Here is a 17,340-nt window from a genome sequence, read left to right as displayed (position 1 = left end):
AAAGGTGTTGAGCCTATGACCCACTAACATCAGATAAGTATCAGATTATTTATTTTTAGTTACTTCTAATGCAAATCGAAAGTTTTCTACTGCTGGGGCTTCACATACAAAGCATCTAACCGGTGCAACACGGGCTGACTTCTTGGACAAATGGGGCTTGATGTCAGTGCTCAATACCTATTAGATATTGACAGTATCAAGTAGTATCAAAAAATGTCCAGTCAGATGACACCTGCATTTGATCCTTTTTGTACCCAGATCTAGGGAACAACCTTTATTCATATGTTCTTTAATCTAATGTGACCTGCGATAAGCCCACTATCACAGAGGCTACAACCCAAACATTCAGTGGTGTGGTTAGGTCAAATGCAGTGTATCTGATGGAGTTGGCAGATCAGTGTTAATAAATATTTTCAATAATTTGCACCCTTTTAAATTATTGTTTTGGTGTATAAATCGTTTGGGGGAGGAGTGGTGGTGGCATTTTTTTTTTTGCAACTGACTGTTTCCATTCACATGATGGGTAGCAAATGAAGGAGTATTGTCTCCGGTAGTGTCATTTTTTGACAGCAGATCAGTTTAAAATTTTGCAAGGAGTAAAGATCAGCCAGGAGCAGCCACTGTGAGCTGTTAGATCAGGAGCTGCAGGTGACAGGCTGCAAACCGTCAACTTAGCAAGGTAAACCACTCCTTTCACTGTGCCCTGCTGTCTGCAGAATCATGCCATCTGCAGCGTAAATTCAGATTACACTTGTTTAAAGAGTGATGGAAAAAGTCCATGTGTTATCTGACTTCTTTATTGAAACAACAATAGTTTGCTTTGCTGCTCCATGAAGTCAGTTACCTATTCTATTAATCCATATTTTCTGATACTTCACTAACTATAATTGTCACCAGATCAACCAGGACTGAAATCCTCGTGATTGCCAATTAAAGTTATGGGTTTATTTTGGAAAATAATTACATTTAAGGGTTTGAAATGATTTGAACTTCTTTTTTTTGTTACAATAACAGCTTTCACTGAATAAACTCACAATGCATTGGATATTTCCCATTGCAGCAGTGTCTCAGAATGTACTTTAGGATATTGATGTTCTATGTGGTACCCTGATAATTTAAAAATGCTGGAAAAAGTCAGAGTTGATGCTTCCCTCTTTAACAGATTCCTTTCTACAGCATAGCACATGGCCAGACCAGCAATGATATGTTCCCCACACCACTAGTTTACGTTATAAATGACTTGTACCTCTACTGTGGCTAAAGTCAGTTGAGCTAACTGTAATGACGTCACTGTTGGGAGTTACAGAATCAAGACTTTATGGACAAAGTGAGACGCAAAGTTGTGCAAAGTGTTACATGCAGTTATACAAACAGGTACGGAGAAAGACAGGACGCTATAGTTGATATGTTGCAGTGAGTGTATGTTGAGGAAATGTTAGTGAAGAGAAGCATGATGTGAGCAGAAAAGCCAAACCCAATAAATGCACCACCCGCCTCCCCTGGAGTGTCATCAACCAGCACAGAGCCCGGAGGAGCCCAGAGAGACAGCAGGAAGACACACAGTGTGGAAAGCAACACAGCCTTTAAAACAATCCTGCTGTTTATAGACTCACAGCATCACTGCTGTGTTGCTCCTGTACTCACAGGACATTTATTTTGAAAAACCTGCAGGTTGCAGTATTTTTTTGTTGGAGGGATTGCAACAACACTTTGCATGCTGGGCAGAATGGACTTGATAAAGAGTTAGTTCCTTTATGCACACTTGAGATAAGTGAGGCAGTGATACTGAACCTTTTGGTGATGCTACCTGGCGTCTTGCACACATGCAAAGCTCAAATGTTAGCTGCTGTTTCAGGTACATAGGTTCAAAAATCATAACAAAAAATTGGTCTCTAACAGATTGTATTTTTTGGAGAAAATGCAGGAATTTGTTTTTGCATTATTAAGTTAGCATTTCTTTGATCATATTATTATACAGTAAAGTGTAAAAGTAAAGCATGACAGTGACTTAACAGGAGTTGTCAAGAATAACATAAGAAAAGTTAATAATGACTATACAATAAATGGATAACTGTGGCTGTAAATTAGTGTAACTAAAATAATCTAAATTTTGGTCAAAGATTTATAATGCATACAGTAAAGTATACCGTTATCTTTTATACAAATGAAAAATATGTAATTAATTACGAAAATCTGATGCTGGCTAAATATCCTTATTAATGCATGCAACGGACATCACAATTGGCTTGTTGCGATAGAAACAAAAACAAGTACAAATGTTTGAATTTAAGTATCAGCAGACATTACAGAGATAATCAGTATTTGATAATACAGAATAAAACCCTTCATTTGTTCTCAAAGTAACCAACTATTCCCCAAAGTGGTTTGTTTGCACAACAAAAAAGAACCACACAGCTACTGCCTGACGGCTGTTTCAAGCGTTACAGGGAGATCTTACCATATACAGAATATGACAGTATACAGAATATCTGCTTTATGCCTAAAAGCAGACAGTATTACTGTAAAAAAAAAAAAAAACAACTCAAATCAGTTGTAGCCATTTTGGTACATGATCAGAGATATTTAAAATTCTTGTGAATAATGGATAATTTCTTAAAGTTTTTTTTTAACTATGGTTGCAGGACTTCTTGAAAAACTTAAGCCTTAGAGAGCCACTCTTTTATATTAGAATGATGATTAGTCACATACATTAGTAGGCAATGAAACATTTAAGGCCAAAACTCCAGCAGACTGAATCTGTGTGTTTGTTTATCACAGCGTTACCTGTTAGTCATGCTCATGCACCGGAAGCAGCAGTGACAAGAGGGCAGGAGTACAGAGAAAGGCAGAGGGAGTCCCAGCATCTTGTGAGTGTGTCTATGCACTTGTGTGTGTTTGTATGGTTAGCATGTGCGCATGCGTGTTCCTGGCACTCACCTTTGTAGACGTTGAGTGTAATGGTCCGGACTGCGATGCGAACCATGCTTTCAGGGTGGTTGAAAAACTTAATGGCCTCGGTGTACAGGGCAAAGTCATTAGTGTGCTGTGTGTGGGAGACAGAGAGGGGGCGCCAGTGAGCAAGGCACGGCATTGCACCACTGTGCTCTGGCCACAAACGACCACAGAGCGAAAGAGAGAGAGAAAGCAGCTTGTGGAGAGAGCAATTCTTAACAGTATCGCATTTTGATAAGAAATGACTTAATGAGAGTAAAAACTGGTGTTTAGATTTCTATTTAACTGAGAAAACGTTCTGCAAATGTTTAAGTGCAAATCTGGGCACTGCTTAAAAATACAGAAACACAGGCAATTTCCCCTGTGGACCAACTAAAATCCTTCAGAATTCAACATAAATGTCTCATGACTCAAGTCAATATGGGTGCAATATTGGATGGATTAGTGACGTACTTTTTCTCTGACTTGTAGAGGACACACTTCATATAGTATCAAGTAAAAGAACATATTGTATCCTTTTGCTTTGGATGTCTATTGCCCTTTCTAAAACATGACAGACATACAAAAAGACCAAGCTCAACTTGAGGGACTTTTGCTCCTCCAAACAATCTAACAGCACTTTAGATGGGCAACATGTATTAGCATACCAGCATGTTGCACTTAGTAAATCTGCTTATGACAAACGAGCTGCTCTGCATCTTACAGCCATCTCTCTCTGTGCCAGTGCCTGATCCTACTACCCAACCATTCCTCAGTCACTGCGACCTCCAGCCAATCACAGTGGAGTGCCAAAAACATGTAGAGGTCACAGCGAGTGAAGAAACTTGACCCTGACACCAATCCCAGACCAAGAGTAAGTCATCTGATCTCAAAAATGTCACTTGTGTAGATCTGACAGCAACAGAAGTGGCTGAAGTAATCAGTTATCCAACAGCACCCTCTGGAGGAGAATCCAAAGTCTATCCATAAATTATGACAAAATGAAGTGACTGATTATTTATAAACAAGACCATTTGATTATAAAAAAAAAGGTTGCAATGAAGTTCTTTTGTATTCTAAATATTAGTTTTTCAAATTGACAAAATGTCATTAAGTTGCATAAAACTTTACACACAGAAAAGAGAAATGTCTTCCTTTGCATTCCAAAAAGGCAAGTTTTACTTTTATTGTTGATCAATAAATCAAGTAAAATAAATAAATATAAAATAAAATAGTTATAGTTTATCTAAACACACATATAAATACTCTCAGATCTACACTTTGGGTCTGGTTTTGGCTTCAGGGGCAAAGCTACCATCGACAGTACACCAATAACTTTCCCCAGCACACACAGGCCAACGGAAGGACTACAGATACTGCTGAAACATTAGAGGGTAACAACGTCATCCGTTTTCTTTGGTGTCACCCACTATTACAGCATGCACAGACACACACAGCAACAGTCCTGAATGATAATATTTGATATTTAAATTAAGAATAATAACAGTTTTGAAACTGAATTTCAGAAAAACAACATCTTGTTGTGAAACTGTGGTCTAAAAGGACCAATAAATGAAACATTCCCTCGAATGACAGTAACACTGACACTTGTGTGTTTGTTTCAGCAGGTGAGGAGAAAGACGACTTGAGGACAAGGCTGGCTTAATCAACCCATCCAGACAGGAAGCTGACGTTTTGTCAGGGGAAGTGTGCTGCTAAAGACTGTTGGAAGGAAACAGCCTGGTAAGTGCAAACATGGGTCGACTTGCATAAAATGCAAAAAAGCTTCTGGATTTATAACAAATTTACCAGCAGTGAAATTTTTTTTTTTTTTTTTAACAATAACTATTGCATTGAGGGATCTTGTGTACCACTGTGAAATATCACAAGTAGTTAAGTTGCTGAATTTCAGCAAAAGCCTAATTTTTCTCGCTGAATCTGCCCTACTGGTTTTACCAATCGGTTCCAATACACTGTCATTCTCTATGTCACTCTCTCAATGCTAAGCCTCTAATCTTTCATCTCTTCCTTCCTCTTTGTGAAAGAAAAAGTGCAGAGTGAAAGTTGTTGGTACTTTCAAAGATCCACTTTCACAGATACTCTTCGTTTTTCCTTTCTTCCCTCTAACCCCCCCCCCCATCCGTCTATCGGCCTCACCTCGTTGTAGAAGAAGTGCACAGTGTGGTTGTTGAGTTTGAGTGACAGGGTCTTGAGAAAAGAGATATAGTAGGCCATTATCTCCTCATCTGAGAAATCAAACTTGTGGACGATGATGGAGTTCACATGGTTGTTCGACAAGAGGTAATCTGAAACAAGAAGAGATCCGATCATGCTTGTTCATACGACATGTTTTTAGCAGGATGGCCTTTTGTGAGCTGCACTATTTTCATTTTTGCTCTATAATGAGATCATCAGTGGGGTTGGACTCCTGCAGTGAACATGAGAAAAGACTCCTGTTGAGACGATAACACGACTGTGATTTTTGATTCCTCTAAAATCTGCCTAAATGCAAAGCTTGCTTACTTTATGACAGATAGCAGCCCACTGTATAAATGACAGTATCAGCTGTGAGTCTGTGGTTGCTTAGCAACAACAAAAAAATGCAGCAGGCTGCTCTGCATTGTATATCACAACAAAGAAAGGCGGTGCAACATGCCTTGCATTGTTTAGTCGACAAAACCCATCAAAAAACATGTACATGTTGATTTACAACACTGTGAACAACTTAGTTCCAGCCCTAAACTGCACTAGAGATATTGCTTTTCATACAAAAGCAATGTGTTGTATTATGAAGTTCCCACCACCATTACAGCCACAAAACCTACCAAATGCGTCAACATAAAAAAGGAATCAAGCTGTGGTCTTGAAAATACCAACATCTTATGAAAAAGTATTACATGTATTAGGATATTTAATTGCAAAACATTACAGCATATACGTTTTCCATTTTTTTTCTAACTGTGTTGATTCAGGTACTTACATAGAGAAGTCTCATGACTGATGTTCTCAAACAGTATATTGAGGGTTTGGAGGAGTTGGACGCACACGTAGCGTCCTGACTTCTGACGCAGGATGTTCAGGAAGAAGGCAAACATGTTCTTCTCCAGGAAGAAGCTGGACAAAGACACAAGAGTGCACAAAAAACACATACAGAAGTCAGTTCATGATGACTTGATCTTAAAATATAATTATCAAAAAGAAGACTGGATAAGCGGTTCAAACCCATACCATATTATATGCGCAATGTCACTGATTTGATTACAGCATTAGACATTTGCTGCATTTCTGCCCCTGCCTCTCCCCATGTTTCCTGTCTATATCTATACAGAAAAAATATATATAAATAATAAAAATAAAAATAATTAAAATAAAAATAATTAAATATAACAGAAAAAAATATATATATATACCAAAAATAGGCAAGAAAGTTAGAGTTTATGTCCATGTTTGTTCTAAGCGTATCTTGATCACACAAAGTACTTTCAACATCCTCTGTGGCTTTTCTGCTTTTCAAAGCCATTTCCTGTTTCATACAATAAAGCCAGAGGTGGTAAAGTGGATAAACAGAAGCGATGACATGCAGCTCTAATTGCAAAGCTGCTTCTGATTACAAACAAAACACTTTGGTTTTATGACACTGAGTCCCCAGAAATGACACTTCTTTCCCCAGAATATTTCTTTAAATACGATAATTAATGCTATTATTATATAGAGATATGTCTTTTCTCTGCACAAATATAAAGAATTCTCAAGTCTAGATGTTTCTATTTTGTGTAGAGCCAGCATGACAGCGTGGAAATCAGGAATCCCTTTGATAAAGAGACACAGTTCTGATTATTTATAGCCAGAGCAGAGCAGCATGGTAGCCCAGTTGCTAGTAATGTTGCTATATGGAGAGACGTCAGGACTAGGAGTCTTAAATTCCTTGTGAATGTAAATAAATGTAAATGCAAAACTGTCGCTATTTGTTTGGTTGATTCCCACAAAAGGAATCGCATCTGCATGAGTAGCTACAGGTGAGAGATCTCGCAAAAAGACGTGGACTGGTTCTTACTCAAATACAGAGCTGTCATTCTGGTCCCCCCAGATGAGGATCTCTGTGATGGAGCGGATGGTCTCCACTAGAAGGTTTCGGTTGTGGTCTGTCACTGTGGTGTTTTTGGTCAGAACATGGTACATATACCTGATGGAGAGACATAAATGAGGGGAAGATTTGTGGAAAAAAGTAGCAAAAGCACAACTCAGATACAATTCATACAAATCAATCTCCAAATTTTAGAGCAAAAAGATAGACAGCATAAAATATTGACTTAGATCCTCTTATGGTGGTTCTCGGAGTCATAGACTTAAACATAGTTTTACAAAAATGGCATGGAACACATCATGGTTTGTCAGCCTTCAGGCATACAGGCTGATCCCATAAATGACAAAATGAAACACTTCTGTAAAGATTATTAGATTTTTTCTGAAAAAAAAAAGAATTTTTCATAAAACTTGGCCGTCTTTTGTAGATCACAACTATAACTACTATACTTTCAACTATATGAAACCCTCTGAAAAAAAGTTAAGATTGCATTAATCACGTTTTCATGAAATTATTATTATTGTATTTTTTATTTATTTATACTCTCTTTTATAGACCTTCCTTTAATGCCCCTCTTTTTTTCTTCTTCTTGGTTTAGTTTATGTTATGCACCATGACTGTTATTATACTTTGTATGTGTGCATGTGAATAGTGTATAAAGATTAGTTTAATGCAAAAATGCATTATTGAAAATCAAATAATACTGCTCCATAGACCATAACAAGAAACTAATAGGGCACTGACAGCAAGATTGGTAATTTTACAGGGCTATGAAGAATAATATTAAACCTATCTGGATGTTTAAAATCAAATTTTTTAAAAATTTAAGACAGAAGGGCAGAAAATGGAGTAATTTTTATCAGCCCATGAAGGTAGCCTCTAAATTATAATCTACATATCAATCTCCAAATGTTGTAACATACAAAACACTAAATTAAGGCCCCTGCACTGTACATTCACATAGTTGATTTCACCTGGTTTGTCTGATTACAATGCTTCTCGGGACTTTATAGGTGCGTGCACACTAAGCTTGATTACTATTCACTTTTTTGTTTTGCACCTGTTGTGATGGGACAATTATAAGTTGCGGTTTCTTTATGGTACAGAGATTTTGGAGACATCACTTATTATCTGCATATCTCATCATCACTTCAACCTGAGCAGAGGTCCTGCTAATCAGACACAAGAAGTAAGAACACCTGTGCAAGCCCTTTAATTCGTTTTGCTTCGATGTTCAGCTTGTATGGACAGTCTCTGTTTGATAGTGTCCAAAATCATTTGAGTAGTACAGGGTAAATTCTGTGTTAGGGTGGATTTTCACTCTAAAGCTCTAAACAGCTAGCTCACACGCATTCTTACCTCACCACATAGAATAGACACAACACGACAATCATACATTATATTAGTTGACTGGACAGCTACAGGTAGTTAGCTACTATTATTTCAGCTATTAAGTACTAAGCTAATGATAATGCTGACAGCCGTTTTCAACCGGCTATCGTAGAGGCTAACGTTAGCATATCTAATGCTAGCTACTCACTTTAAATGGTCCAACGAGTGGATGTTTTTCGTTTTCCCCTGTCCTCCGACCCAACTCCGTGACCGCCCAAACATGGTTGTGATTTTAAAGGGGTGTAATGTTTTGACAGGCACGTTATTTTGCTAGTGTCCGCATCTATCCATTACACCCACTTTCCCGTACAGATAGCTACTTAGCAAACAGAAGGTGATAGGCGGCGATAGCAGCGCTGAGGGGTCATTGCGTAACAGTTTTGTGTATAGTTTGTCTGGGAGTTGTAGTTTTTCTCCTATTATGGACACATAATACAGCATAGGAGAGTGAATGGTGAAAAACTACAACATTCACTTCTATGTGGCGGTGACGATAAAAGCACGCGACACGTCCTCGCGAGGGGCCCGTTGAGCTGATCGACAACTTAAGGGCCAATCAGAGTAGAGCCTGCCAGGCGGTGAACCAATCAGCTGCCGAGGCTTCAGATGTCGCTGTTGGTCGGGACTGTTTTGATGCAGTTAGCAAAAATGTTAGAAGGGACGTTTAGCTTTAAAAACATCGACTGAAGCGTGTTTTTATGAACATTGTATATCACCTGGTATGGCTGTGGATACAAGAAAACTCGAAACACTTAGTTTATAGAAATGTTCGTGTTTTTTTTTTCACTAGCATAGCATGCTACTGTTTTTAGCCTTAGCCAGCTGGCATGGCGTGAATTCCGCAAAGAACCAATGTCAAGAATGCGTCGAGCTCGCTAACGTGTTATTTTGATACTGCAAGATAGTTATTATTAGCTATGAACCCTGAGCCCTCAAGTCTGCCTGCATTTCTGTCGTTTTCTTCGGGACCATACAGATAAAACAGCTGCATCTCAACCACTATTTGCAGATCGGGACGAGCCGAAATGGACGCCCCATCACCCCAAAGATATTTCTAGCGGCGATACCAGTAACTCCAGCCCGGCCTTGCACAAGAACCCAACCCGTGGCTCTCTTTCTTTTCTATGACACATCCAATCTATGCCCAGTTAGATTCGGTGGAATCGCTGTTGGACGAACTCCCATATATGTTTTATCTGGGCCTGTTCTTTGTGAACGTCCTGATCCTCTACTATGCCTTTCTGATGGAGTACATCGTCCTGAATGTGGGGATAGTATTTCTGCCTGAGGATATGGACCAGGCGCTAGTGGACCTCGGGGTGCTGTCCGACCCGGCCTCTGTCCCCTATGACACGGACACGGAGCTGGATGTGTTTGAGGGGTATCTTGAGTGACAGGGCGGTCCTGGAGGAGGTAAAAGAAAGTGAAGTGGTGGAGATGATGCAGAGGTCCAGCGTGAACACTCCCTGGTCAGTGATGTGGGGAAGAAACGCCTCAAAGCAGATGCTGTTGCTGCCTTTTTCTCACACAGACATATCAGTGAAAAAGTAAGTGCATACTAGATATTTTGTGTATTTAGGTCTGTTTCATGCTCAGAACTAAAACTATAGACCATAAGATACAGGGCACAGACATGCAAAAAGCCAAATTCAAAGTCATTTTTGGTTGTTTTGTGTCGTCTTGTATTCATGTTGTGTATCTTTGCGGTTGTTTTGCATCTCCTTGTAGTTGTTATGCATGTATTTTGTATTTTTGTGTGTCATTGTAGTCCTCAGGTCATTCTATGAGGTCATCCTGTGTCTCTTTGTGTTATTTTGCCTCTTTTTTTTGTAGTTCTGTGTATATTTGAAGTCATTTTGTGTCTTTTTTGGTTGTTTTGTGTCTTGTATTCATTTTGTGTCTCTTTTTGTTTGTTTTTCCATTTCTTAAATATAATGAATATTTTTGTTGTTTTGTGTCTCTTGGTAGTCCTTATATATGTCTTTTAGGTCATTACATATTTCTTCGAGGTCACTTTGTGTGTTTTTTGGTCATTTTGTGTCTCTTTGTGGTTGTTTTGTTCCCTTTTTTTTAGTTGTCTTGTGTCTATTCATAGTTTTTGTTGTCATTTTGATTCTCCTCCTGGTCGGTATAATGTAATTTGAACGACATTTTGCAGGCGAAGGCCATAGGGGCCTCTTTTAATTTGGGCCCTAAAACCTGTGTCCTGTTGGCCTGTAAAGTAATCCATCCAAGATTAGGCTACTTACTTCACAGGTCAAGCAGCAAAAACCTTTGAAATCTGCATTCGCAACTGATACGAACAAGAGGCTTTGTGAATCTAAACATATATTTCTGTGCACCCTTTCATGTTATGTAAAAGGTATTTGCCCTAACACTTGTGTCTCACATGTCTTTAGGTTGTCACGACTTAAAAGAAGGTAGTCCAAGGAAGAGATTCAGCACCTGCCGGCCACATGATCAGCAACTGTCCCATGGGAAGAGCACTCTGCAGTGGATCGGCTCAGTCTGTTGCCATTCTAAAAGCAATTGTCTCTACTCAAATGTGATGGGCTTAGCACCAACATCTGTGTCCTTCATTATGGACATAATGAAAGGAAGTGCAATGTGCTGCAAGTGCAATGAGACAGTTGTACCCTGTGGATGTAAAATGAATGTTAGCAGACGTGGTGCATGACTCAGGTCGTCTGCATTGCAGCCAAGTTCAGATACAGTAGCCTGGTGTGACTGGTATTTACTCTGAACAATTACCCAGTTTGTGCAAGATCTGGTGGCCGACTGCTGAAGGAACTGAATTGAAACTTGCCACCTCAGTCATAGTGTGATGTCCTACGCTGTGTGACATCTTGGAAGAACTGGCAAACAGCGCAAAAACAATGTCCACATTGGGTCTGTTGAATACTGAATCACTCACAGAACAACTTGTTTTAAGTGTTTGTCCTTTTAAGTTTTCACAATGCATTTTTGCAGGCTCATCCTTGAGGTGTAATTTAAAATTGTGTCTTTTGAGGTCATCCAATACTGTATGTCTGCTTTAGGGATTCACACACTCTCAGGAGCACAGTTAGGAACTCTGGGTGCACTGGCAAGACACTGACACTGGACACAGGATGTGAAACTTTAGGATATAGGAGAGAAATAATGTTTTCAAACTCTCCTATGTATCAGAAACATTGTACCACATGTGCTTCACTCTTTACTGTTATGTAGAAATTCTAAAAGTATCTAGAGAGAGTTGTACGTCCTGTGATGATCCATATCACATAATTTTCATTTTTCCACTCAAAAGTTAATAGCAATAGTTATGTTCGCAGCTGTTGCCAGTATGAGTCGTGTCAACGGCTGAAATCTCATGGAAGAGAGCCTCAGAAGAAGTGCTTCAGACATTTGACTTTTTCATCCTCCGTTTGTTGCATTCGTGTTTGTTCTTTTAATGTTATAAATGTGTGTTAGACGCATAGAAAAGACTCGATGCATGATATTGGTTGTGGGTTTTTTTTAAAAAAGATTAGCTTTTGTTGTCAGAGTACTGTTTTATTGCACTTTCTTCTGTTTTACTTTGTTATGAATTTAGAATTCAGTTAATAAAATGTATATTCTTGGCAGCAATAATAAACTGGATTCAAGCAATGAGGCAGTTCAGTAGCTGAATGAGATCATGCACATAATTAGACAATTACAGTCCATCTGTTTGGTTTGTGTGGATGGATGGAAGTGAAGCGCCTCCTGTCAGTGACGCTTTCTAAAGAGATAGTTCACTTAAGCTACTATCTATTTGTAAGCATTGAAAGTACTGTACATACTGTAGGTCTGCGAAGAGTACCTATAGCCCAGCTAATTAACTAAACGTTGATTTTGGATGCAGAGGAGCCAGTATTTTCTCACAGCATACAGCACCCGTCTACCAGAATAACCAAACTGTGCAAAATAATCATTACAGTGTGGTTGTTGCACGCACATTTCATACTCTGAACAAGCTTTAGTACATCATTTCATTGCCTGGCTGTCAGTGTTTTGAACATAACATTCTCCAAGACAACCTTTCACCAATGGCTCACTAGATATTAACTGTCCACAACTCAAGAACAGGGAAGTTAAAAACGAATTGTGTCAAAAACGTTGCAGGAAACTGAAGAGACTTCTTATGCCATGCAAGACTGTTTTTCAGAGCACCAGAGTTCAACGAGTATTGAATAATGATGGCTGATGACCAAATTCTTTCTTCCTTATGGATTAAAGCTGCCTGTAAGCAATATATTGTGGTGACATTTTACAATGTTTGGATTGGATTGTTAATGCAGTTATATGAATGGGTGTGTCTATTTTTGGCAGGATAAATGTTCATGGGATCACTCGACACTAAAGCTCAGGATGCTAATATTCATTAAATATTATAAAACATGTATGTATGGAGTTTGATTAAAAAAGATCATAGGATCAGTAACAAAAAAGGGCTTGTTGTGGATGAACAGTGAATTGTGTGTAATCAAACTGCATCATGCTGGAGGTGGAAAGCATTAAAGGGATAGTTCTGGGTTATTTTTTTTTTAGTTTTTTTGTAGTGGGGTTGTATGGTACCTATCCAGAGTCCACGTATTACAAACAGTAGTCAGCTGGCATGTCACCAGTTTGGAGAAGTGGCAGGAGTAACTTCCATGTTGCTTCTCCATACTATAGGTTTGCCACCTTACATCTGCTGTACGCAACACACTGATAACAGATAAATACCTCTGACAACTCCACTTCAAAAGATACTGACTGTCCCCTTTAACACATTGATGTCAGTACAGTAAGTTGGGTAATTCAAATTAATGTATCCATATTCTAAAAATCATTTGCAAATGAAACTGTTAGATAGGGGGGGTCCTAATTTTGTATGAAAACTGTTAATAAATCACTGGTGTTAGCTGCAGGTATAAGACTGTGCCATTTTTCCAGGCATGATACCACACTGTGCTGGTCAGGTTCTGATCAACTCTGCTCACAGCATCTTAGTTAAGAAACCCGTGAGACTTCTCAAAGACTGTGAGAGATCATCTGCATACAGCCTTTACCCAGTGCTCGTGTCATCCCTCCACATCTGCTTCTTTGCAGACATGCACATGCTATAATAAGCTATGGATCGTAACAGAGTTTTATTTTCCAATGTGTATTTAATAAACTTTGAGCGAATGATATCTGTGTTGTCTCTAACTTCAACTGTCACTGTTGATGTGTGCTTTCTGATTATCTTGCAGTAGAGCAAAACATTTTAACCCTTTGAGACATCACTTTTCTTGTGCTGCTTTCAGACGCCTTTCACAAGTATTTAACCTTTGACCCTGAGCAAATTGGTGCAGGAAAAGGCAATATGCATCATGGTAAAAAATGTTCCACAAATTGCAAGAAATTAGTAGATTTAGATTTTTTTTTAAAGAGATTGGTAAAATGTCTAGGGAAAAAGAGAAGGCGGGGGATACCATATTTATAATGATCATAATAACATATTTTTAAAATAATGTATCAACATCATTATTATTTTTAAGCGTTTTTTCCAGAATATTTCTTTGTTGTTTTTTTAAAACTTTTTTTGTCATTTTCTTGTATTTGTCTGTTTATTTGCTTATTTTTGGGTCATGTCTTTTTTCGTTGCTCATTTCCTTCTTCTAGTGGTTTTGAAAGAACTCAAGCCAATTTGCTCAGGTGTGAAAGGGTTAAAGTAATGTCAGGTAGTTTACATGTTACCATGAGCTTTTTTGGTGTCACTTTACATTTTGTCCACAAGAGAGCGCCATCCTGTCAGACAACAACCGCAGCTTGTTGGAAAGTGTTGATGCTGCTGATGTTTGATAAAGAAAATATTCAGCAGACTTATTTAGAAGCTGCACCGTATGACATGTATTTTAGTAAAATGTCTGCTTGAGTCTGATATTTAAGATAGTTGTCATGCATCCATGAGGTACAGATTTTATACAGGCATGATACAATTTCACATACAAAAAATAAAATACTTTTAGTTGACTAAATGTATTTCGCTATAGCTGTCTGGTCTAATAAAAGGCAAAAATGCAAAAAAGAAATCTAAAAAAAAACCCAACTATTTTTATTTTGTATTTATGGATATTCAAGTATGTCCATTTACAGTGTAAATAAACATTATGGCCTAATACATTTAATTTGTACTGTAAATTGTTAGAGGGCTCATAAAAATAAGTGCATGCAGAGAAGACCTTTAGCACCAACCCTCAAAGAATCTGCTGCTTGTATTATAAAACCATTCACACAGCCAAAATGAGAGTCTAAAAATACAAAAGAAGAAGCTAGATTGTGTTGAGTGTTTCACATCTGTGACCTATGTGACGAAATGCAAAATGCCGAGAAGATGAAGAGCAGCATTTTGTAATCAACCATGGCCAAAATGAGCCAAATCTCGCTTCACTGCTTTCATTCACTTGAACTGATGAACAAATCAGAGATGTGGGTGCAAGAGATATTTAAATATGCATGTTGCAGCAGAGAAGCTACAATTCTAAAACATGGATGCTTCACACACATCTCATATAATTATAAAGTCTCCTTTACAGTATTACTTGAGTCAAAGTCTTAAAGTATCTGATATTTAGTGTCATCAGTAATTTTATATTAAATTTACTTTAGTGTTGAAAGCAAAAGCACAAGTAAAAGCCGCCAATAGATAAACAAATTGTGAGAAATTTTGAGTATATTTCTTCATAACTCACATCACCTTAAAAGTGGAGCATACATTGCGCTTTAAGAAAGACAAGGTGTTTTTTTTGTCGAGTTTTTCGTTCCTTCCCACTCCTTCACTCATCAGTCTATCCCTTCCTTTCCTATTTTGTAGTAAGTAATTTAGATGCATAGGGGAAATGTGGAGAGGAAGTATAAAAACTCAAGTAAAGTACAGATGCTCCCAAAAAGTACTTAAGTACGGTAACAACACCACTGGAAAAGATTTTAGTGTTAAAAAATAGCTCAGGATGCAGAAGTCCATGCAAAAAAGGTGGTGGTTTTGACTGAAGGAACATTTTTTTGAAAATAAAGAATACAGAAGAAACAGAAATGAATCATAAAGAAACAGAGTGTGTTCAATCATAAAGAAACAGAGGAGAACAAAAAAAAAATAATAATGAGCAACTGAGGTGAAAAAAATCTCAGCTTGTCAGCAAGCTGCCACTGACAGCCTCTTCCCCACAGACAATGCCCAGGTGGCTTTTTATAACCCCTCCTGACTCCACCTTAATCACACTCAACTACTACATGGGGGGATGGTAAACCAGCATGGAAGTAAAGCTGAAACCTGATTCTAACAGGCAAATTTAAACATACAAATTGCAATAACAACAACTAAAAAAATTAAAGGTGAACAAGAATGAATATATCTCTCTCTAGCATGAATGTGATGCTCCCACATCCTCAATCAGTCACCATTGTCTGATCACACAGCAAAGGAACTCAAACTACTGAGCCCTCCCCCTCTCTCCTCCGCCCAGACGGCCAGCAACCACGATGACACCGCTGAACAAAGAGCAAAATCATCATTACAGTCCATAAACCAGCTTAATACATAAATCAAACTCAAAACCTGATTAGTAAGAAACCTAGGTTGTTAGGTATAGATGGATAAAAGCGGAGGAAGGACAACTAATTGATAACTCCACTCTAACAAGGCGCAGGTGGCCTGATCAAGCCTGATGACAGGAACTGCTGCTGGTCATCAGGGCATGATAAAGGGTGTCGAGGCAACCTTTGGACTGTCATAAACCCAATTTGCAGCTCTAGTGCGGGCACTAGCCTCCTAACTGTACTCATGATAACTAATAAATCTGATGAAGGTGCATTCAGTTACTTTAGTCCTTGTCTTTGGAACAAACTCCTTTACAATATAAGATGCACAACTTACTGCATTGTCTTTTAAAAGCAAGCTTAAGACCTACCTGTTCTCTCAGGCCTATGGTTGATGGTTTTATGGTTGACAAGTGTTTTAATCTCTCTCTCTCTCTCTGTATAGGTGGGTACACTATGTTGGTGGATGGGCAGGGTCTGAATCACAGCCATCTCTGCGATTTGCTGGTGATTTTTTTTCTGTGCGCCTTTTTCTACCCCTGTCCTGGTTTTTTAAATGAATGTTTTGAAGAATTTCGGCAAGCTCGTCTAACATGGAGGCCCATTCCCATAAAAAGCAAGCTCAAATCCACCAGAAGAGCAAAATCTCAATAGCTGATGAGATGGATGACATTTATGGCAGTACGTAGTAAGAAACATTTTTCTACCTTTCAACGAACTAAGAGCTGGGGCGCATTTAAGGATCCCAGAATGGTATGAGGAGCCTTGACATCATATCTGTGAAATAATATCTGCAAGTAAAATACAGACATTGCTTATCAGGTGCGAATGTGCCACATGAAACATAGACGTAGTTTCTAAATTGCATGACGTCCCCGGGTAATACTTGTCCTTTGTGAATAGGGCTATAGTTAGATTATTAATTCTTGAGTTACAGCCAAAAACATGTCTTGTGAGGTCACAGCAACCACAAAAATCTTATTGTTGTATCCTTGAGTTCAAGTAAACGTTTGTGCCAAATTGGAATAAATTCTCTGAAGGAAGTCAATTTCCCTTGGGATTAATAAAATGAATCCAATCTAATCTAATAAAAATATGTTCACAACAGTCAAACAGATGAAATGTCACAGCAAACTTCTCCTATGACCAACAAAATCTAATCAGTTCATCACTGAGTCCAAGTGGACATTTGTGGCAAATTTGAAGTAAATTCTTTGATATCGCATTTACAAGAATGTGACAGATGTAGGGACAGAAAGCATGCCCCTCTTAGACAAAAACACATGGGAAAATAGGGTCTAAGTTAATAAATAACAAAATTTCCCTTTGAGGAACATTGCAAGTAACAACCAGGTATTTATGTTTTCAGT

At 38.3% G+C, this 17,340-nt stretch overlaps 2 protein-coding genes across 6 annotated transcripts in view; one reads left to right on the top strand and one right to left on the bottom strand.

Annotated features, from left to right (window-relative positions):
* Positions 1-8,762, bottom strand: part of clec16a (C-type lectin domain containing 16A) — a 51,680-nt gene extending 42,918 nt beyond the window's left edge. For 2 of the 4 annotated variants that reach the window (XM_088069469.1, XM_088069470.1), the window contains exons 1-5: positions 8,556-8,762; positions 6,986-7,114; positions 5,912-6,045; positions 5,089-5,237; positions 2,938-3,043 (exon numbers count right to left, since the gene is read on the bottom strand). In XM_088069469.1, the coding sequence (XP_087925595.1) occupies positions 2,938-3,043; positions 5,089-5,237; positions 5,912-6,045; positions 6,986-7,114; positions 8,556-8,629 (592 nt within the window). In that variant the 5' untranslated portion in view covers positions 8,630-8,762. The remainder of the gene's footprint in view (positions 1-2,937; positions 3,044-5,088; positions 5,238-5,911; positions 6,046-6,985; positions 7,115-8,555) is intronic. The other 2 variants (XM_088069467.1, XM_088069468.1) reach the window with 1 other exon arrangement.
* Positions 8,046-13,582, top strand: dexi (Dexi homolog (mouse)). Of its 2 annotated transcripts, XM_088069472.1 has the most exons (3): positions 8,046-8,204; positions 9,417-9,954; positions 10,807-13,582. In XM_088069472.1, the coding sequence occupies exon 2, from the start codon at positions 9,532-9,534 to the stop codon at positions 9,799-9,801; it is 270 nt and encodes an 89-aa protein (XP_087925598.1). In that variant the 5' UTR covers positions 8,046-8,204; positions 9,417-9,531; the 3' UTR covers positions 9,802-9,954; positions 10,807-13,582. The 2 variants fall into 2 exon arrangements, with proteins under 2 accessions (XP_087925598.1, XP_087925597.1); XM_088069471.1 differs by lacking the exon at positions 8,046-8,204 and having other exon boundaries at positions 8,976-9,954.
* The last annotated feature ends 3,758 nt before the right edge of the window (positions 13,583-17,340 follow it).

Source organism: Plectropomus leopardus, chromosome 18 (genome assembly GCF_026936395.1).
Source record: "Plectropomus leopardus strain MGB_pleo_1.0 chromosome 18, ASM2693639v1, whole genome shotgun sequence".
NCBI lineage: Eukaryota > Metazoa > Chordata > Actinopteri > Perciformes > Serranidae > Plectropomus > Plectropomus leopardus.
Note: the sequence above shows the minus strand (reverse complement) of the source record. Positions and strands in the feature narration are given on the sequence as shown.

Coding starts and splice junctions, on each gene's coding strand:
- dexi (XM_088069472.1), top strand. CDS start 9,532: ATGACACATCCAATCTATGCCCAGTTAGATTCGGTGGAATCGCTGTTG.